The sequence below is a fragment of the Protopterus annectens genome, chromosome 6.part1 (genome assembly GCF_019279795.1).
Source record: "Protopterus annectens isolate FY-2018-M chromosome 6.part1, PAN1.0, whole genome shotgun sequence".
Taxonomy (NCBI): Eukaryota; Metazoa; Chordata; order Ceratodontiformes; family Protopteridae; genus Protopterus; species Protopterus annectens.
The window spans coordinates 486,392,263-486,415,027 of NC_056738.1; the positions used below are offsets into that span (position 1 = coordinate 486,392,263).

The 22,765-nt window shown below is 42.8% G+C and overlaps 1 protein-coding gene across 1 annotated transcript in view; it reads left to right on the top strand.

Moving 5' to 3' along the window:
- The window catches only part of PIKFYVE (phosphoinositide kinase, FYVE-type zinc finger containing), a 3,858,188-nt gene that overhangs the window by 942,331 nt on the left and 2,893,092 nt on the right, over positions 1-22,765 (top strand). The window contains 1 exon segment of the mRNA XM_044075403.1: positions 10,633-10,780. Coding sequence (XP_043931338.1) covers positions 10,633-10,780 — 148 coding nt within the window.

Consider the following 22,765-nt stretch of genomic DNA (forward strand, 5'->3'; position numbering starts at 1 on the left):
GGTCTTTGACAGGCATTGTGGTATAGTACCCATTATACTGAAATGAAGTTGGTTAACTGTTGCAGTTCTAAAGGTAAAACACTTAAAGTATATCAGGATAAGCACTCAATGAAAATGAAAGCTCAGATGTTATATAAAATGAAAGACTCTGAAACTAAGTATGTTCAAATGTATGTAAACACCTTGATATATTTCATGATCAAAACTGAAGAAATCTGTACTTAACAATATATGTAAACATTTTAGTATGAGTTACTTGTTAATAAGCAGTATAACTGCTATATACAACTCTGAACAGTGGATACTTACCTATTGAGAAGCATAAATAACATGCAACATTAGAGAGGTTAATGGTATGGAGACCACAGTGTATGTTAAGACCCTAAACACTGGTAAGCAAAGTCAACTGCCAGGTTGCAGTTTTGCATAATTTTGCTGCAGCCAGAGTACCTCAGTAAGTCGCCATTGAGCTGAAGGTATGACCTTTACTATTTGAATAAAATCGAAAAGGGTCCTGGGGATGAGTTCAGGTTGTTCGTGTTAAAAAAGATTTTTGTTTTACTGGCTTCACTCTGTCAAACATTGCAGAAAAAGAAGGTGAAATCTGCACTACCAATACTTGTTTGCTAAATACCACACAATATCAATGTTTTGGCTCAGAAATTCATTTACTATTTGTTCACTGAGGGGAGACAGTGGGTTGGAAAAGTGGTAGTGATGCATACACACACAAACTTAACACATATACAATACAATGACTGATTTGCAGAGAAGAGCTGATGTCTTGAGAGCTATAACTTTGTAATGCTAAGCAGGACATATTTAACAGTTAGTGAGGATTTTTTTGTGTGTTGAATCCTTAATCTAATGCCTTGTGCAGTTCCCTGGACTAGTGCCCCTCAACTGTAAGGTGAGGACCAGAAAAAATAATCTGAAACTGTAGCAGACTACTGCCTACAAATATAATAATTAGGTTGCTGCCATTAAAGTACAGCACACAAGGCACTTCAGAGTTTCATTCATAATCACTACAGTACTGGGATTCATTTCTGAGTGCCAGTGCTGTATTACCATCCCATTCACATCTACTGACTATGCCCCCTAACACCTTGCAGCTAGAGCAGCCACCGCCCTTCATTCACTCCGTCCTACCTATACCTCTGAGTAAGTGAAAGATTACTTGTAGAACACACATTTGCATCATATAAAAGTAATCAATTTCCAATCTCCAATTTTAAACAAGTAGTCTAGCAGTATTTTGATTTGATTTCATTTGTTACTTAAGGAATGTTGTATGCTGTGTTGTGTTTTGAGCCAGAGTGAAAGAAAACTGCAGCAGTATTTAAAATACTTCAGGAAGAATTATGCAAACCTTTGGGTTTTCATACAGAACTGGCAGCTGGTAAAGCCAGGCTATGCTTCCCATTCGTAGGTAGTATAAGTACATAAGATTGGCAATTTAAATAATAAATGTTAATTGATACTAAATTGAAAGGCAGGTAGTAATTGCATGACTTGGAATGGAAAAACAGCTGAGAGGGTCTGTGGTCCACCTTCAGTAGTAAGTCTTAGTGACCATGGCTGAGTGGTTAAGGGTTATAATTCACAACTACAGAGTTCACTCCTAATATCTGCTTACTATGTATTTTGTCCCACAGGTATGAAGCAGAGTACACCATCTTTTTTAACAAAAATGTGCAGGTCTGGCCGTCTACACACAATACTTGGTTCAGTTACGATAGAGTTGATAAATGTTACCAATCATGGAAACGTATTTCATACCAGGGCTCCAAAAATACATGCATCACATAACAGTATGAGATATTTACCCCTGTAATTCTTTGATCAAATTTCAAAGTGGCAACAATGGGAGGCATAAATCCTAATACCTTAGACACATTAAGGCTGTACAAAGTTTAACTGTATTGGCTGCCAAAAAAAAAACAACTACTAATAAATGGAAATAAAAACCAAACTAAACTTCTTCTTCTTTCGGATTTTCCAGGTTAGGGGTCGCCACAGTGGATCAACTGTCTGCTCATGATTGGCAGTAGAGTTTTTAAAGTGTCGAGTTGACAGCCCAGCGCCTCGACTACAGGGAGGACATGCAGAGTCCACACAGAAGGCACCCCAGCCGAAGATCAAACCGGAGAACCTCTTGCTGTGAGGTGACACTGCACCACCGTGGCCGCCCAAAACCAAACTAAACTGTAAAAAAAAAATAATAATATTATAAAGGAGGGGTCCAGGAAAGTAAATAGTGTGGGAAGAAATGGCCAGGGGAATTATGGCTAGGCTTGTATAGGCCCTAGGGCTGATAGCCTAGTACCAACCTATGAACCTTCCACAGAAGGCACACACACGCACTCACACCTAGGGCCAATTTAGATTGTCCAATCTACCCACAGCATGTCTTTGGGATGTGGGAGGAAACCGGAGCACATGGAGGAAACCCACGCGACTACAGGGAGGACATTCAGACTCCACACAGAAGGCACCCCAGCCGAGGATCGAACCGGAGAACCTCTTGCTGTGAGGTGACAGTGCTAACCACTGCACCACCGTGGCCGCCCAAAACCAAGCTAAACAGTAAAAAAATAAATAAATAAATAATAATAATTAATATTATAAAGGAGATAAAATAACTGCTGGAAGGCTCTTTGTATAATGGAAGGAATAAGCCGTATTGAAATAAATACAATATGTTGTGCCTGCTTACTTGAACTGTTTCTTTCTGAAATTGGTACGCCTTGTTTGCTGTAGCATAGACTAAATTCAGACCTGCTGAAACTAGCTTTGTTTGTATAACTTGAGCACTAATCCAGACCATCTTTTTTTGGAGAAGGTCCCCTGCCCCTAGTGGCAGGAGTTTGCAGTTAGAACTTATCTGATCGAAGACTGCTGGAACTGGGCTCAGTTTCTAGTTTTTATTGGTTAATTGGTTCATTTTTTTTTTAATTAGTTTGCACATTTGCTACTGTTACATTAAAAAAATATATATATGTATGTATATATATATATATATATATATGTATGTATATATGTATATACACATACATACACACACGCACACACTTTATGCATTGCCGCTTAGCTAGGGTTAAACTATTCCTGGCACCATAAAGTCTGCTCTTCAAATTTTCCCTTAGAATTTAGTACTAAAAACTGGCTAGTTCTGTTTCTTTGAGCTCAGCACTTGTTCAGAACTCGTTGTAAGCACTAAATAAGCTACAAAATTACTACAGCACTCAACTTTCCTCACTTGTCTAGGGGAAAACAGTTTTTAGTACTTAATATACGCACGTGTCCAGGCGTGTCTAAGGGTCAGCTCCCGGTGTTTTCTCCTGTCTACCTGATGAATCTGGGCATCTTGGGGCAATGCAGCAATTGCCTCATGTACACAGACGACCCTCTCCTCCGACCCCACACTACAACCTGTGAGAGATGCACTTATATAACCAAACTGGAAGCAAAGGTCTCCTCATCCAAGACTTGACTAGACAGTCAAGAGGAGAAGGTAAACACTTGCAACACACCACACTCATCACATAGTCCCTCAAAACCTACACCACCAAAACACACACCTACATTTGCGGAGGCACTCAGTAAAAACTGCTCAACAACAGAGACCTCCAAAGCAGAAATGCATGCAACCTCCACCCCCCAACACAGCCCACAAACTCAGTGCGTCACTCAACCACAGCCCATAAGGCATAACAACATACCCAACACTCTAGTCATAGGTGACTCTATAGTCAGGCACACTGATGTTTCACTCACCAGGCTAAACAAGGAGAAAGTTACTGTCAGCTGCCTGTTGGGTACCAGGATTCGCCACATAACGCACGCACTCAGGTCATTCCACAACAAGTACAAGTATGACTCTGTCATTGTCCATGTTGGTGTGAATGACCTGAGACATACCTCCCTGGACTACATGAAAAGAGACAGAGGACCGCTCCAATCTTGTAGCCCAGGCAGGTATGACCCTAGCCCTGAATAGCATCCTACCATCACCCAGAATGATACCACAGTACAAGGACACAATGACTGACTTCAACCAAACTGGAAGCAAAGGTCTCCTCATCCAAGACTTGACTAGACAGTCAAGAGGAGAAGGTAAACACTTGCAGCACACCACACTCATCACATAGTCCCTCAAAACCTACACCACCAAAAACACACACCTACATTTGCGGAGGCGCTCAATAAAAATCTGCTCAACAAAGAGACCTCCAAAGCAGAAATGCATGCAACCTCCACCCCCCAACACAACCCAAATGACACATAGCCCACAAACTCAGTGCGTCACTCAACCACAGCCCATAAGGCATAACAACATACCCAACACTCTAGTCATAGGTGACTCTATAGTCAGGCACACTGATGTTTCACTCACCAGGCTAAACAAGGAGAAAGTTACTGTCAGCTGCCTGTTGGGTACCAGGATTCGCCACATAACGCACGCACTCAGGTCATTCCACAACAAGTACAAGTATGACTCTGTCATTGTCCATGTTGGTGTGAATGACCTGAGACATACCTCCCTGGACTACATGAAAAGAGACAGAGGACCGCTCCAATCTTGTAGCCCAGGCAGGTATGACCCTAGCCCTGAATAGCATCCTACCATCACCCAGAATGATACCACAGTACAAGGACACAATGATTGACTTCAACAATTGGCTAAGCTTCTGGTGTCATTCTAAGGGGATCCAGTATTTGTCTGCCTGGGATGACATTATCGACAGACCACGATGCTTTGCCAGAGATGGCCTGCTCCTGTCGCCCTTGGGATTCCATATACTGGCTAAGGCTCTTGCCACCCCTATAGTGCCTTTTTTAGGCAAAGTTCAAATGACAAGTTCACGACCTTAACAGGTACAAGCAAGAAAAATGTGAGGGTAATGCTACACAATGCTAGAAGTCTAAACCTCAAAATGCATTCACTCGAGGCACTCCTTAAAAAGGAGAACATTGACATCTGTGCAGTAACCGAGACCTGGTTCAAGGCTCTAGAGAGCACCCCTGCATTATCAGGCTATAATTCATACCACACCATTCGGCCACCTAAGCTGGACTGAAACACTAAAGGCAGAGACGTGTCCATATTCATTAAGGATATCCACATCTCCAGGCTAGTTGCTCAGCATAATGCATCGGAGATTATCCAAGTGCAACTAACTCTGGGCAAGACTGCAATCTAAATTGTAACTTGCTACAGATCCCCCACCATGCCCCAGGATTCCCACTCCTCATTTCTTGATACACTGGAAAATATTAAGGTACAACCCAACACCCTAATAATGGGTGATTTCAACTACCCCACCATTAACTGGGAAAACTACTCAAGTACCAACTCTCTTGCTCAACGTTTTCTGGAATTTATAAATTCCAATGCATTGCATGCAGAAAATAGAAGATTTTAGAAGTTTTTTTTTAATCCGGTTAGTTTAAATGTTTGATTATCCGAACAGTTTGATTATCCAAACTACCCTAGGTCCCAATTAGTTGGGATAATCGACTCTCTACTGTATCTTAATACTTCAGTATTGCAAGCTGCTCAAAGCACAAATACAATGATTTGGCAAAAGAAATAAAGCATCTGCAAATAAGCAGGAGCACTAAGTTATTTTAAGAGACAGAAATTCTGTTTAGTGACCTGAAATGCACAGAAATTCACCACTCATACTTCCCAGTCATTATTTTGTTTCTATAATATTGTATTAATTTTGATAACCATTAACAGTATTAAAATAATTTCACATTAGTGCCACTGTGAAAGGTGCATAATGTAAGAAGTTAGTTATGGTGAATGCTAGGGCACATTATTTTTTGAGGTAGCTATAGTTTATTGCTCTGTATGTAACTGTTTTTTTCCCGTGAATTAACACATTTAAAACTATTACTAAGAGTGTCAAAAGGAATCGAAATTTAAATGCAGAAGAACTCCTGGTTGGAATGCCTGGAATGTCAAGGCATTAACACATAGCTGTTTTTAGCTACAGTTAATTGTTCTGCTGGTTGCCGTTTCTGTAATCAGCATTAACAACATTAAAACTATAAAGATGTAAAGATGTGTTAAACTTATGAAGAACTCTTGCCTGGAATGCCAGGGTACTTATCTATTTTTTATATAGTTCAATGGTACATTGGTCTGTAGATTACCGTTTTATTTTAAATCTGCAAATGAGAATACACAAAAAAAAGTATGCTTGTAAAGAATGGTCATGTAGTTCAGCAGCTAAACCTAAGATTTATTGTGTTTCTTAGCTGGTTATGATCAGTAAGGGCAAGGATCCTCCCCCTTTTTGTCTCACTCAGTCACATATTTCAATAACGGTAAGTGATAGTTTGAACGTCAGCATGACTGTATGTGACAACTAACAGTAATCATCCACTCAGGATATCCAGAAAATATTCAGCTGCACTAATCTGTGGTGTTCAAAATAAAAATAAGATAGCCAATATGCTGAGGGTAAAACTCAAGATGAAACAAGATGCAATTTCTTTTTTTTGGGGGGGGGGGGGCAAGAATTGGTGCAAAGTGTTTTTTTTTTTTTTTTTTCAGCAACACTATACTTGTTAAGAAATTGCTTGAAAAAATCATTCAAGTACTATTAATATTAATAAAATCAAAACACTTGAGTAATCAAGCAAAGGCAGAATTGAAGATTTGAGCAGCACTGCAGTCATTGTTGTTACGGCATGCTAGGTAAAGCCACTGTTGTAATTCATTATTTTTCTCATCTCCAACACCCCCACCCCCCAAAAAAAAAAAATACACAGCGAAGATTACTCTGCAAATCAGAAAAAAATTACTTTTACCTTCAAACATGAATACCACAATTAACATCACTGAAGGATCATAACTCGTTCCTTACGTAACGGATAAGCATATATATATATATATATATATATATATATATATATATATATAAAGTGTCACAGTACATCTGATTTTATTAATTTCTTTACAATCCTGCAGTGTAATAAAGCTACATTGATATATAGGTGCTGACATACTGAACACTTACTGTACATTTACGAGGTGCAGAGTATATTTCTGTTGGGGTCTCTAGCTTTCAGTGGGAACATTTAATGCGTGCCTGTGTTACTTAAACTACGTGGCTAATAGGTGAAGTATAACAGGGGACATGAATTCTGCATCTGTAATTTCTGTTTTTTTTATTTAACTTTCTTTTAGCAACAATTACTACCAATAGAACTCACTGACAGCTTTCCTTGTAAACAATTAGAAAGTGGACATAAAATATGCACACACAAGTAATAGCAAAGACATTAAAGTTTCTACAAGCAAGTTCAGTGAAATCTCAAAACTACCGATGTACATTTAACCAATGCACATGTAAGTTACATAGCTGTGTGTTTTGAAGTTAACACTTTGCAAAAGTGATGAAAAAAGAAAAAGTATTCTGAAGGCTCCATCTTTTGCACTCTCCATTTAAAAACTAAGAACATCCTAATCAGCAGTATAGAACTTTTACCAAATGTTATCAGCGAACGGTAAGTGTATGCCAGCCAACAAAACTGTAAAGACGGTGTAGGATGCTAATAACATACCTGTACTAAAAGAATAAAAACATACTCCCAGGATATAACTATCTTCTCCTTACTAAAGGTTCAGTTAAGATCCCTCAACAAAATAGATACGCCCAACAACTAGGGTGAGCAGAATAGTTCCATAGTAAAACTATCTGCTGCATATGAAATTAGCGGGGATGTTTCCAGGGCGAAAGGAACGGAGGAGGGAGGTTTGTGGGTGGTCCTTGGACAGCAACACACAAAACAAGAATAAAAAAATCAAAGGGCGTTATTACTGAGACTTTGCAACGCCCATACGCACATTTCTGCAAGAATGGCATAGCCTTAAAGATGGCTGAAAGTACCGGAGTTCTAAGAACAGGGTAATGGAAAACAGTCAAAATTGTTAGTTTCTGTAGCATTGTGTATGGTCTATGGTGCAATGGTCCAATGATAGGGAAGAAAAAACGTTTTTGAAAGGAGGAAACTTCTGAAGAAGCATGTAGTGGTCCTTTAAGCAGGATTTGTTTTGGGATTTCCTGCAGAGTGTGGTTTAGTGCATCCATCCAGTAGGGGCAGTAGAGGGTACATTGCTTGATGTTACAATGCATTTATACTATTTTCTACAGCATAGTGGTTTCTGTGAGGATATTCATTGTAACAGATGTACAAATAATGACAATTTCTGCTGGCAAGCCTCAACCTCCATTCCTGCTGTGCTATGGTTATTTTATTTGGTAGCTGCATGTATATAGTTGGGATTTGACTACAGTGACTCTTAGGATTGCTTCTTTGCTGATACTTATGCAGTGATTTACCATTGTTGCCTACATTTTCCCTTTTGCAGGGGAGTTTTTTTGTGTGGTTCTACTGTATGCCTCCTTATTCTTCTATGTTTTTGAGATTTAATGTTAGCACCCTTTCCTGTAAAGTTTCTTCAACCTACCGCAAAAGGATTTATTGATATAGCAATTCTGTTAGCCTATTCTTATGTGCAAAAAATGGAATGAGGTGTGGAGTACATTTTTGTTTGCTTTGGCTTGAGACTGTACTGTATCCTTATGCCTCTTGAAACATCTGACTTAAAATGCTGTGCATTAGACTGGTGTCTGTCTCTTTCCTCCAAGCTATGTTTAATCTTTGAGGTTTAGCCCTCTTATTCATACAGCTGCGACAGTGAATATCCTTTTGCAGCTTCACTGTCAAGTACGCATGGTGGAGCCTCATTCCTTGGGCCTACATTTGGACTGTATAGATGTCTTCCCTCCCTGATGTCTGAACCTTCTTCTTTTTTGTCCTGTAGTCTGTGTATTCTTACTGTGCACATATGGAAACTAAGCATGCTTCTGCCTTTCCTAGATTATTGTACATTTCTTCCACCTACAAAGGGCCATCTGTTTTCCTTGCATGTTAGACATCACATTTTGTTTGTGAGAATTTACCTGCGGATTTTGACACCCTGTGGAATTGTGAAATATTGCAAGTCCTGCTCTCTACAGAAGGATAAGAAAGGGATCCAGTTATAGTGTATATACTTTTGTCAAGCTTCTTTGTCTTCTTGCATTTCCCTCGTCTCAGTTAAGCCACTCTCTGATTTTGGCTTCCTGTTTCCTTTCCTCCTCCACCAACGTCTCTGCTCTTTTTGAAAAGAAATGAATTGCCTGCTTAATGTGTAGAATATATTTTTTCTGATAATGCAGAAATGTTGCCATGTTTCCTGATAGTCATTTAAGTCCTTTCCATTTTCACCATCATGGCATGTTACCCATCTTTTTCCTAGACTACCTCAAACTGAACATTGAAATGGATTTGCTGCAGGTTGCTTCACAAGTGTTGCATTTTTATAGAGCCTTTCCCATACAGAAGTTTAAAGATAAAGGGAAGTGGAGCAGCTACTGTTTCACAAACCAATGTCTGATGAATATTTTGGAAAGTAAACTCTGAGGTACCCCATCGCACTTTTTATGTGTGGGGAATTTTTTTTTTTAACTGCTCGGCTATTTAAGTTTGTTTTCTCTAGACCTTTCTTTGTTAGTTTTGCTAGTATTTGTCCAACTGCGGACGTTTACTGGTAGCAGCAACAGGGGTGGGCGGATGAGGCTGCTTTTGTCTTGTATATGTTTTTGTGAGTGTCCCATAGTGTTTTGCTAGAAATACGATTTTACTTTAAATCCTAGTTCTCATTATTAGGAACCAAGTAAGGTGATTTTTTCTGTTACGTTTAGTGTCTCAAATGAATTTGATCAGTTTGGTAGTCATCCATGCTATCAAGTAATACCAGTGATTGGGATTTAATTTGCCACATCATTTTAATCATAGTAGTAGTATTTCTGGTATTCATCTGTCAGTGTGCTATAGCTGGTATCACCCCCCCCCCACACACACACACACACACACATCTGAAGCTGAAGGTTTTTGAGCTTTAATCCGAAATTAGGGCTTGAGGTCAAAGCTGAAACACTGGCATCTGATAGTTGTATTTGGGGTGTTGTAATAATGAGATATGTAATAATGAGATATGCCTTTCTTCTGATAGGACATTAAATCAAGGTCCTTATTTAGCAGTCCTGATGCTGTCCTTTTGGGTGTCAACATGTTAGTAAGCAAATTAATGCCTTTATGAAAAGGGAAAGAGAATTTCCCTTGAGTCTTGCCAAACCACATGTTCGTAAAACTGGTGACTACATCTGCTAACTGCAACCATACGAGTTGCTGCCACATCATTTGCTTTGTAGTACTGATTTTAAGAATTCTGTGTAAAGTATTTTAAGATAAGAAGCGTAATATATAAAATATACCTTAATATTTTTGTTTCTATTTTATAATGTATATTGTAGCACATCTGTCACCTCAAGCTATTGCATTAATTTGCAGCTGTATCTTGATAGTGATGGCTTCAGTAGAAGGCATCACTATATATGTGCTAGATACTAGAAATGAAGACTTTGTAGCAACAATGCTTTTCTGTGTAGTAAGCTGAATCTCATGCTGCACTAATGTTTATTGAATGCCTAATGTTACTGTTTAACAACTGAAAGATTCATATTTCTATACTACTAGTTCACTGCTTATTTGTTGTAATTCCAGAACACTGACTTTTCTGAAACACCATCCCCTGATAGTGATTCTGTGAACTCTGTAGAGGGACACTCTGAACCATCTTGGTTTAAGGATATAAAATTTGATGACAGCGACAATGAGCAGACTGTATATGAAGGAGAGGACAGCTTGATCAGTAAGTTAGTTCTCATTTTTGTTATTAAAATGTAAACTAGAAAGCAACTTTTTCTTCATTTAAAAATTGCTCTTTAGAGTAGTTTACTAGAACTTATTTTCCTGTTTGTTCTTTCCCTTTCCTTAAACAATTTTATTAAATCATCACATTTTAAATGGCACAATTTATATTAATATAAAAGGCAACAAATAGTAGTAACATTTTCTTTTGTTATTGTCATGCAGTACACTTAAGTTTTCCTAACAGTTTTCCTTCACTCCAGCATTACATAAATTGCTTAATTCCTGCCTTCCCTTAAACCTTACTCCTACTGGTCATTATTCTGCTTGTTCTCCCACAGATTCCATTTATTTCTTTTCAGATTTCATTTATTTCTTTGAAATTTTCTCTTCCCTTTTCTAAAGATCCCATCTCCACTTCTCTTACCTCCTTTGCAGTATTCCATTGTTACAGTTGTTTGATTTTGATTTCCATTTTCTGGTAGGTCATTTCTTGGAAGTCAGTAGTAAAAGAGTCAGTGCTTTCATTAGTTATTTGATGATTATTGTAGTCCATGTTGCAGTACTAAGACTTGGAACATCTGCTGTGCTGAAGCCTGTGGCTGGTCTGAATAAGAGAGTCTTTAACTATCCCCCAGCTGGTGGATATCCTTACTGTCTGACGTCAGGGCGTTAGTAGTATAAAGGTATGTCATCCAGCACCTTATTCAGCTGTTTCTTGCCATGTTAGTCTGTACAAGACTGCATATGCAAGCATTATCAGTCCATCAATTGCTCTGAAGTACCAGAGAATCAGCTATGTGGCACTTGGAGAACTAATTTCTTCTTAATAGCATCAAGATGGTTTAATTTACTAAATATGTAACTGAAGAGACTGAGGATTTTGGGGCAAAGGCAGTGACACATTTACACACCAACATTTTATATTTGTTCAGCTGGGGTAGATGGACTGCTTATAAGACCTCTTACTTGATAAAACCCATGGGCAACAAGTGTGCAGTTAATTTACAATGAATGGGTCCGTGCCATAAGAAATTAAGTGAGTGTGAGGCACAGTGAAGTAAAATAATGTACAGTCTGTACAGTTTCATTACACCAGAGCTAATGCAATAGCAGTGATTAACGGTTTCTTAGTGGATTCAATTTGCATTTTAAAGTACTCAGAGTTAACCAGTGATGTATTTGAAGGGAGCTTCTATTAACCAGCATCCCTTGTCAAATGTCACAGGTATTCTTTGAACTGTAAAATCACACCAGACTGTTGGAGCTAGAGCTGGTTTACTTGAAGTGCTCTCAGCAGTCCTCCATCCAAATGATGGCCCTTGAACTATTAAGGAGCCTATAATTTAACATCTGTGGGGAATGGTGGAACACCTTGCATTTAAGCTTTTGAAGCAAGTGAGGGGCACTGTTTGGGAAGATGACGCTTGTATAGATGCAAGTAGATTACCCAGCAAATGTTGGACAGTTTGCTTTGGATAATTTATTTATTTTATTTTACATTTGTTGACTGGGATAGTCCGACTGGATGCATGTCCATTTTCAGCGGAGGCCCAGGGAGAAAAGCTCCAAGGGTAAGCAGATACAGCATTACATAATACCAGCATTACATATTACAAACCGACTATTTACAGAGATTACATAAGTAAGCAAGTTAAACAAGTTCCACATGTTACAGTTAATCCTGAGCACAAGTCAGGATTAAATTAATTTACACAGTAAACTGGTTAACAGATTTTTACACATTCTAGAGAGTTAGCCAGGCTTGATACATTGGCATAGCCAGTTAAGTGACAAATGTTGTTTGAGTCTAGTTTTAAATTGACCTAAGGTGGAAAGTAAGGTAATATCAGCTGGAAGAGAGTTCCAGGATCTACTTACAGAGTTTGCAAAGAGAATCACTGGCTGTGTTATTAATTTTGCTAGTCTGAATTAGTAGTTTGTTAGAGGATTGAAGCAGTCTAGGATTGTTACAGGGGGTGATAATATTTTTAAGTGCAGGAGTATTGTCCGGATTATAGAGGATTTTATAGGCCATAATCAGTTGGTTATACTGGATTAGGCTGGGTAGTTCAAGCCACCCAAGCTGGTTTAGATTGATGCAATGATGTGTCCTAAAAGGCAGCCCAGTGGCAAACCTGGCAATGTGGTTGTAGCAAATTGAGAGTTTAAGGACAGTCTTGTTTAAATTCGAGAGTAGAGGGGATGCATACAGAAGGGTTGAAAGAAGGTGAGAGCGAGCTATGACAATTTTAGCTGGAGGGGTTAGGAAGGCTTTTATTCTGTAAAGTGACCCTAGTTTTTTATGGATGGATGTATGGGATCCATCTCGCCTACATTCATAACTGATGGGTTCGGAGCCGATCCGTCGGCTCCGACTCGGCCACTATAGACTAGAACGAAGTCTCTCATTGGCTGGGCTACCCCTTATCCCATAATGCACCACACCTACTTCCCCAGATCTTGTTTGCCGCTTTTCAAGCCGGACGTGGTCTCGACTTGGCTGGAGCCAAGTGATTTTTTCTTGACCTTTGGGTCGTTTTTGACTAGGGGTTCTGTCAGTATTTCAACAAACAGCGGTTTTAACAGCTTTGTGAGTGTTTGTGTTTAGTTTCATGAAAATTTAATTTTTAGTCTTTCTAGTTCGCGCTACTTGTGTACCGGCAAGGCCCGTTTAAGTTAGAGGGCTCTTGCCCTTATTGTATGCTTATCTTTGTTTTTCTTGTTGTGCTGTGACTAAATTAGTTTCGGGCTAAGCCCGTTTAAGTTAGAGGGCTTTAGCCCGCGTAGTTCTCTCTCTCTGTTGTGTCGGGCTAAGCCCGTTTAAGTTAGAGGGCTTTAGCCCATTTTTCCAGTTACTGTTTTTGGCCTTATTGTAAGTTACCTGTATTTTTCTTGTCACTATGTCCAAGGAACAAAAGTCAGGTTTCAAAAAATGTGCAAAATGTAATTATAAGATGTCTATTACGGACAGCCATGCTGTCTGCGTGTACTGTTTAGGGCCCAAACATTTACAAGATACCTGTAGTGTGCGTCATGCTTTCTCTTCCAGGGTTCTCCAGGAGAGAAAAAACAAATTGATTCTAAGGGGCCTGATTAAGCCTTCCTTTGAAGAAGCTTTAGCTTCTTCACCTGCTTCCAAAAAGAAGAGATCATCGGCTCCGACCAGTCCGTTGGACCTGACTCCTAAGAAGCATAGATCGTCGGCTCCGACCAGTCCGTCGGACCCGACAACTAAGAAACAAGGCTCGACGTCTTCTTCCTCGGCTCCAATGGCTTCGGAGCCGATGGCTGAAGGGTCTGCCTCGGTGCTTCTCCCCTCGGCTCCATTGGTTTCGGAGCCACAGGTGAGTGCATCGAGAGGCCAATCACCTTCCTCGGCTCCATTGATCTCGGAGCCATTGGAGGTGTACAGCTCAGACTCTTCCCCTTTGGCGCCGACACTGTTGCAGCCGGTCCCGGTCTCGGCTCCGATAGTGCTGGAACCTTTTCGGTGCCGGTCCCCTGCTTTATCGGAGCCGAGGCAGTCTTCTCGGCACCAATCTGTTTCCTCCAAATCCTCTAGGTTATCTGATTCGGATTTGGATAGGGTTATCCAGAGGCTGATGTTCTTCACTCCACATTGCTGCAGTCCTAACTATTGGGGTAGTCCGCTGTCCAGTCGGCCCGAATACCAGAGTATATGGCTGACGTCGGTCAGGGCGCATTAGACTGACGTCAGTACGTCAGGGTACTAATGCGCATGACCGACGTCATATCCTCAGTCTTTTGCCGCATGGTCCGATGCAGAAGCAGTTTTGCGAGTGCAGGTTGGCGTTCTGAAATTTTCTGAAGTCGGAGTTTCAGACCGAATCAGAGTTGGCTAAGTACCCGTTGGGGAACATTTTGGTTTTCTTGCCTCAGTATTTAACGGATGTCAGAAAAAGTGAATAACTGTATTTCTTGTGGGAAACAGATACCTCATAGGGATTACCATACCTTGTGTATACCTTGTTTAGGGCCTGAGCACGGCGTTGTTGGATGCGCTCTTGTGCTAGGTTTAACAAACGCACTATTAAGAGACGGTTAGACTGTGCCAGGTTAGTGTTTGGGAAGCGTTGCAATTATAAAATGCCGTCGGATGCTCCGGCCGCTTCCCAAGAAGCGCAAGGACAAAACAGCGAAGCCTAGGGTTGATGAACCGGCAGTCCCAGGCGTCGGTTCTTTAGAAAACTCAGTGGAGCCAGAGGTTTTGCCAGGAGTTTCTTTGGAGTCTCAGGCAGAGACTTTACTGTTACAGGATGTGCCTTCTCAGGAGGTAGGCCAGGCTGAGGGGGCTTCTCAGGTAACTGTTCTTCCCTCTCTTCCCAAGGTAGTTAGGGCCTCTCCTTCTGTTTCTAAAACTTCTTTGCGAGGTAGGCCAAGTTTAGCTTCAGTGGGGGCTTCTCCTAGCACTTCAGGTTCTGTGCCTAAGAAACATATGCTTAAAATGGCAGAAGATTTGATTACTATGATTAGAGGTTCTATGCCCCCTCCTGATAAGAGGCCTAGGGTGGAACCTGAGTTTGATAGTTTTGATCAGTGTTCAGAGGCTTCTGAGTCTTCTGCGGAAGATTTGCAGGAGTATCCTCCTTATTCTGATTCTGATGTGGATGATTCCACTCCTACAGCGTCTCCTCCTGAGGATTTCTCATTTTCAGAGACTCTGCATTCCATGAGGGAGCACTTTAAATGGGAAGGGCAGGATTAGTCTGAATGCAGGAAAAGGCATAGGGAATTCTTGTTTTTGCCCCAGCATAGGCCCTTAGCTATACCTCCTGTGTTGAATGTGGTGGAAGATGTTTTGCAGAGGATTCCCTGTACCCTGTTTCTTTGCCTCCTGCTCCTGTTAAACCTGATAGGTACTATAGGGTGCCTGAAGCTCATAAGTATCTTTTTAAGAGTCCTAGGGCAGACCCGGAAACTGTTTCTCAGGGACCTAAAGGTGTTAAGGCCTCTGTGGTTAAAAACCCTGTTCCCACTGATAAAGAGGCTAGGGCTTTGGATAGATGGGGAAAGAAAGTGTATACTTCTTCCACTTTAGCCATGAGGGCGTTGAATTGTCAGTTTCACATGCTAAAATATCAAAATTATCTCCTTTCACAACTGAAATCTAAGGTGGATGCTTTGGCGGAAGGTATTGAGTGTAAAGAGTTGCTGGATTTAGTTCATGTGTCTGAACAAGTGGGTAAACATTCTTTGCAATGTGGTTTTGATGCTGTACAGGCCTCCTCGAGGGTGGCTGCCACTAGTTCTGTTATTCGCAGGCATGCCTGGTTGAGGGATCAGAATTTAGCTGAGCATGTTAAGACGAGGATTTTGGATGCTCCTTTACAGTCTGATGTGTTGTTTGGTTCGCCTGTGGAAGCAGTTTTAAAGAAAATGGAGGACAAAGCTAAGTCTATGCAAACTGTTAAAGATTTTTTGCAGGTGCAGCCACCGAAGTTTAGTAGAAATTGGCCTACTTAAGGGATGGACATATCCTGCTTATGATTCCCAGTCTAGGGGTAGGTCTAGACGTGGTAGGGGCAGAGCTCAAGGTTCTTTTAGGCCTAGAACAGGAAGTTCACCTGCTCAGACTTCTGGTGAGGGCAGGGGTCAGTCCTTTCGTAAACAGACCCAATGACCTGCCTTTTCAGCTGCCAGTAGATTCTCGTCTGGCAGCTCCTTTGGGAGGAAGACTGTCTCTTTTCAAGGAAAATTGGGATTTAATTACTCAAGACAGATGGGTGTTGGATATCATTCACCACGGTTACAGGTTTTATTTCCATACATTGCCCCCTTTCAAAGGCATGCCAGATGTTCCTCCTCCACAAAGGGAAGAGGCTCACAAGCAAATTTCTCTGTTACTCCAAATAGGGGCCATTCAGCCAGTCCCTGTATCAGAAAGGGGCCTAGGATTTTATTCTCGCCTGTTCCTAGTACCAAAGAAGGGGAACACGTGGAGACCAATTTTGGACTTATCTATCCTCAACACTTATCTGGACATTCCCAAGTTCAAGATGTTGACGTTACAACAGCTTTTACCTCTGCTGGGCAAAGATCACTGGATGGTAACTTTAGATCTCAAGGAAGCTTACCTTCATGTGCCTATAAGACTAAGTTGCAGGAAGTATCTGCGTTTCGAGCTGGAAATTCTCATTATCAGTTCTCTGCATTGCCCTTTGGCTTATCTACTGAGTATTCACAAAGGTTCTGGCTCCAGTGATAGCTTACTTCAGGCTAAAAGGAATTCAAATCTATCCTTACTTGGACGACTGCCTGATTCTGGCTCAAGAAAAGGAAGACCTTCTACAGCATCTGGAATATGTTATAGCAGTGCTAAGATGCCTAGGGTATTCTGTGAACGAAATAAAGTCCAGTCTAGTACCCTCTCAAGACATGTGCTTTCTGGGTGTGAGACTGAATACAGCAGCCCAGATGGCCTTTTTAACCCAGGACAAACAAAAGAGTCTATCCCTTTACTTCCATCAACTATCTCATCAGTCCGTGCTGACTGCAAGGACAGTCCTTCAAGCATTAGGGTTCATGGCATCTTGTATTCTGGTGCTTCCCAATGCCAAACTGCATATGAGGAAGCTGCAATGGTATCTCAAAATGTATGGACACAGCACTGCCAGGATTTGGACACTGTCATTCAAATAATACCTTGCCTTCAAACAGAATTTTTGTGGTGGGCTCAGGAATGTCACCTAAACAAGGGACTCTCTGTGACCCGGCCAGAGGCGAGTCAGATTCTAACGACAGATGCCTCGGACATTGCTTGGGAGCTCATCTAAATGGAAAGTGGATACAAGACAAGTGGCCTGCCAGACTACAGCATCTACATATCAACATGAAGGAGATGTTAGCAGTTCAGTTTGCATTAATGGCTTTCAAGGAGTTACTTCTTCCAGGGCAGGTGTTGATTCTAACAGACAACACAACTGTCATGTGGTACATCAACAAACAAGGGGGAACACATTCTTATCCTCTATGCAGGCAAGCAATGATTTTATGGGAGACTGCGCTCAGCTTGCAACTAACTCTTCAGGCAAGGTTTTTGCCGGGAGCACAGAACTCCTTAGCAGATGTGTTAAGCAGACAAATCATGGATCCCCACGAGTGGAAACTGGATCTTCATGTATTTCAACAATTGACAGTGTCATGGGGAACTCCAGACATAGATCTGTTCGCTTCTCCACTAAACCACCAGCTGCCAAAGTTTTGCACAAAGGGGTTTCATCACACAGCTTGGAAAGTGGATGCTCTTTCTTTCAGTTGGAAAAATCTTCATGTGTATGCCTTTCCACCTCTGCCTCTTCTTCCAAAGGTGCTCTTAAAGGTCAGACAAGACAAGCCAAGGATGATTTTGATAGCTCCAGATTGGCCTCGGCAACACTGGTACCCACTACTGAGGAGTCTGGTAAGGAAGCCTCCATGGCCTTTACCTTTGATTCCACATCTGTTATCTCAGAAGGACGGTCATCTGCTCAATGTCAAGCTTCACTCTCTTCATCTAACAGCCTGGCATATTCTGTGTTGAAACACAGCAGGTCTCAACTTCCTCAACAAGTTTTAAATGTGATTATGGAAGCTAGAAGACCTAGTACAAGGAAAGTGTCATGAGAAAAATGGAAGAGGTTTTATTTTGGAGTACAGCAAAGAATTTGGAGATTTCTGAGCCTAATTTGAGTGTGGCTCTTCAATATCTTACTGAGTTATTGGACAAAGGTTTGTCCTTCTCTTCCATTAAGATTCATGCTGCAGCAATTTCAGCTCACTATGATTGTGACCCACCATTGTTTTCGCATCCTTTGTTCAAGCAGTTTCTTAGAGGGGCAAAGAATATAAGACCCCACGTGAGCTCCTACTCCTGCTTGGGATCTCAATTTTGTGTTGGAAAAACTTACTCTACAACCTTTTGAGCCTGCGGCTACTGCTGAATTGAAATACTTGTCATGGAAGACTGCTTTTCTGTTGGCTATTACTTCTGCAAGAAGGGTGTCTGAGTTGCAGGCCCTTATGGCAGTAGAGCCCTTTTGATTTTCCATAAGGATAGGGTATCATTACGTACTAATCCTTCCTTTATGCCTAAGGTGGTTTCTAGTGTGGCTTTAAACCAAACTATTCATTTGCCTACTTTTATGCAGACCCCCAAAATAAAGGGGAAAAGATTTTGCACACTTTAGATGTACACAGGCAATTGCGTTATTATTTAAGCAGGACTAAGGATTTTAGGCAGTCTCAGCAGTTGTTTGTTTCTTTTGCTTTGAGTTCAGGGCAAGCCTGTGTCAAAACAAACTATTTCTAGGTGGATTGGGTTTTGCATTGCATTTTGTTATTCCCATCATGGCAAGGAGATTCCAGCTGGGATTAGGCCTCATTCCACTAGGGCTACTGCCACTTCAACAGCATTTCTAAGGGGTGGCAACTAAGGATATTTTGGAGGCAGCTACTTGGAGTTCAGTGCATACTTTCTCTAAGCATTATCACCTTCCTCTCTACTCTAAGTCTAGGGCTGGTTTTGCCACAGCTATTTTGCAAGGCATGTTGTCAGCTCCTGCTTCTTTATGATTTGCCAGCCTCCCTTACCTCTGCTTTGGGATTCTACCCAATAGTTAGGACTGCAGCAATGTGGAGTGAAGAACATAGTACAGTTTTGTACCTACCATAAATGTAGATGTTCGAGGATCCACATTGCTGCAGTCCAATTCTCCCTCCTTCCCCTCTGTGTTTAGGGGTGGTTGTGTAGGTGAGGTTATATGCTGATATTTTTGTATATATTTTTGTATATATTGTACATATTTCTGGTGCAGGTATATTGGGCCTTGTCTTTTTAGGGTCTTCTGACATCTGGGGCAAGAAAAGACTGAGGATATGACGTCGGTCATGCGCATTAGTACCCTGACGTACTGACGTCAGTCTAATGCGCCCTGACCGACGTCAGCCATATACTCTGGTATTCGGGCCGACTGGACAGCAGACTACCCCAATAGTTAGGACTGCAGCAATGTGGATCCTCGAACATCTACATTTATGGTAGGTACAAAACTGTACTTTCCAGTCCCCAGCCTTTACTAAAATGATCTCGGCTCCGGCCCACACGGCTTCGGAGCCGATTCTACCTCCCGTACACTTGATTCCTCCTCCGACCTCCTTGGAGCCGTTGGAGTTGGTGCAGGTAGAACGGAGCAGAATCGTCCAGTCAGAGCAGGGACCCCCTCGGAGTTTTTCTGCTCCGACTTTCATTCCTACCCTGTCCTCGGTGTCAGGGTTTGGTACCGGGTCTTCATCGGCGTGGGCCGAGGGCAACACTGTAGAGCTCGCCTCTTCGATGCCCAGTCTTCCCCTCGGAGCATCTGCCGCAGGCATTCCCGGTACCTCCGTGGTCTCTCAGCAAGTGCCCTCCGCGGAGTCTGGAGGGTCTGCTTTTGAGGCCATGAGGAGTGCGCTGGCCATGGCCTTGCCGGTTCAGCAAGTTTCTACCTCTCCATCCCAAGTTCTGGGTACTGGTGCCTCTGGAGACATTCTTTCCCACGACAGTGGGGCCCCAGGGCCTGAGGATACCCCCTTGGGGGGTTCCCTTCTTCCGGGGGGTCCTTCTGAGTCTGCTTCGGATGAACCCCCAAGGAAGAAACTGTGTATGAGGAAGCACGTTGATTCCCAAGATGAATCCGTCACTTCAGATACTGACCTCGAGGATGCGGAGGGGTCCCCTAAATTGTCCTCGGATGACGTCTCTTTCTCAGATATCCTTGAGATTTTGAGACAGAGAGGCGATTGGCAATCCAAAGCCCCTACCGCTGAGGAGTCAGTTTTCCTTAAGGCCTTCGGGGCCCAGCCCTCCTCCTCCTGGGTGTCTCCACCCTTCGATGAGCTATTGGACCTTATCTCTCGGAGGGTGTGGGAACATCCTGACACGGCAGAACTGGTACCTGCCAGGCGCAATAAGTTCCTTTCAGCTCCCCCCCAAAAGGAATTCCTTACTAAGGGCGTTGCAGTTGATGCTATGGTGGTGGCATCTGCCACTCAGCAGGACGTGGCAGAGGCTTCGACATCTATTCATCCTCCTAATAAGGATTCTAGGAGCATGGATAGGTACGGGAAGAGTACCCTTTCTTCAGCAACCTTTACCATGCGGTCGCTGAACTGTCTTTGTCACTTTACAGGGCTCCAAAGGGACCTCCTCAAGGAGTTAGGAGAGTTCCTTGCGGGTAACCTTCCTGAGGCGTTAGCACAGACTGTAGGCGCCCAGATGACTACCCTAACTTCCATTGTTAACTCGTCCATGAGGCTCATTTCCTATGCAGCCGAGGGGGCGAGTAGAGCAGTGGGCACAGGAGTGGCTCTTAGGAAACAAGCCTGGCTACGCTTGTGTCCATTCGCGGAGGCTTTTAAGTCTTCCTTCGCCGACGCCCCCTTTGATGGGTCTTCCTTGTTTGGACCCAAGGTGAAGGACACGCTTACTCGGTGCGAGCAGGAGGGAAAGACCTTGACCGCCGTTGGGGCCCGTTTTTTCGCTCAGTCTAGACCTTATCCCAAGGGCCAGAGAGGAGGGAAAATGTGGTTCAAAAAAGCCCAAAAGGTTTTCTCTACTCCACCGAGTGATTCCCCCCTCCAGAGGCAGGGGGGGGGGTTCAAGAAGATGCCGCCCTAGAGGTGGCAGAGGCCCCCGTAACTCTGGAGACCGCGACTCCTTTCGTGGTTCCTCCTACCCTCAACGTCCCTAGGATGTGGCCCGGCTGTGCTTCTCCGGAGCTGGTCGGGGGTCATTTTGCGAAACACCCACAGGCTTGGCAATCGATAACCAAGGATCAGTGGGTGCTTCGCATTGTAACCGGAGGTTACCTCATCCCCTTTTTCAAGCCCCCTCCTCCTACAAGGAGAATCCCGGACGTAACACCCAGTCAACGGGATCTGGCAGTCGTAGAAGTTTCAAAGCTGCTAAGCACAGGGGTCATCCAGCCCGTCCCCGCCGACCAGATCGGATCAGGAACTTACTCAAGATTATTTTTGGTGCCAAAAAAGACAGGGGACGTAAGGCCCATTTTGGACCTCAGCCTTTTGAATCGTTTAGTGAAGAAGTCCAAGTTCCAGATGGTCACCCTTCAGTCCATTCTCCTGTTATTGGAGAAGGATGTCTGGATGTGCTCCATAGACCTCAGGGACGCTTACTATCACATATTGATACGTCAGGAGTCCAGGAGTTATTTACGCTTCCGCCTAGGAACCAGTCACTTTCAGTTTCGTGCACTGCCCTTTGGTCTCACCACAGCCCCCAGGGTGTTTACCAAGTGTCTGGCAGTGGTAACAGCTCACTTGAGAACTCTCGGATTCCAGGTGTTTCCCTATCTCGACGACTGGTTCCTCACTGCCACCTCCAAGCATCTACTGATTCGAGCGTTGATGGCCACAGTAACCTTGGGTCTCTCGCTAGGAATCACTTTCAATTTGAAAAAATCTGTGCTGCGGCCATCTCAGCGTATCACTTTTATAGGCGCAGTGTTACACACAAGAACGATGCGGGCATTTTTGCCATCAGACAGAATTCAGGTTCTACAATCACAGGTCCAAAATTTGTTACCCAAATCTCGAGTTCCTGCCAGACAGATTCTTCAGTTATTGGGTTCGATGGCTGCAACTATCCTCCTAGTACCATTAGCCAGGTTGCACATGCGGGTGCTCCAATGGCTATTATCAGTTCAATGGTCATACCAAGAACTCCCCCTGAACCACCTGGTTCTGATTACGGACAGTTGTCGTCGGGACCTCCGTTGGTGGCTATGTCGGTCCAACCTGGACCGGGGGCGTCCCTTCGCCCTTCAGCACCCTGTTGCCACAGTGACCACGGACGCCTCCCAGATAGGGTGGGGGGGGGGCATTATCTGGACAGGTCTGTCCAAGGCACGTGGCAGGATTGAGAAGCGCACCTTCACATCAATATCCTGGAAATGAGAGCGGTGCTTCTGGTTTTACAAGCCCTTCA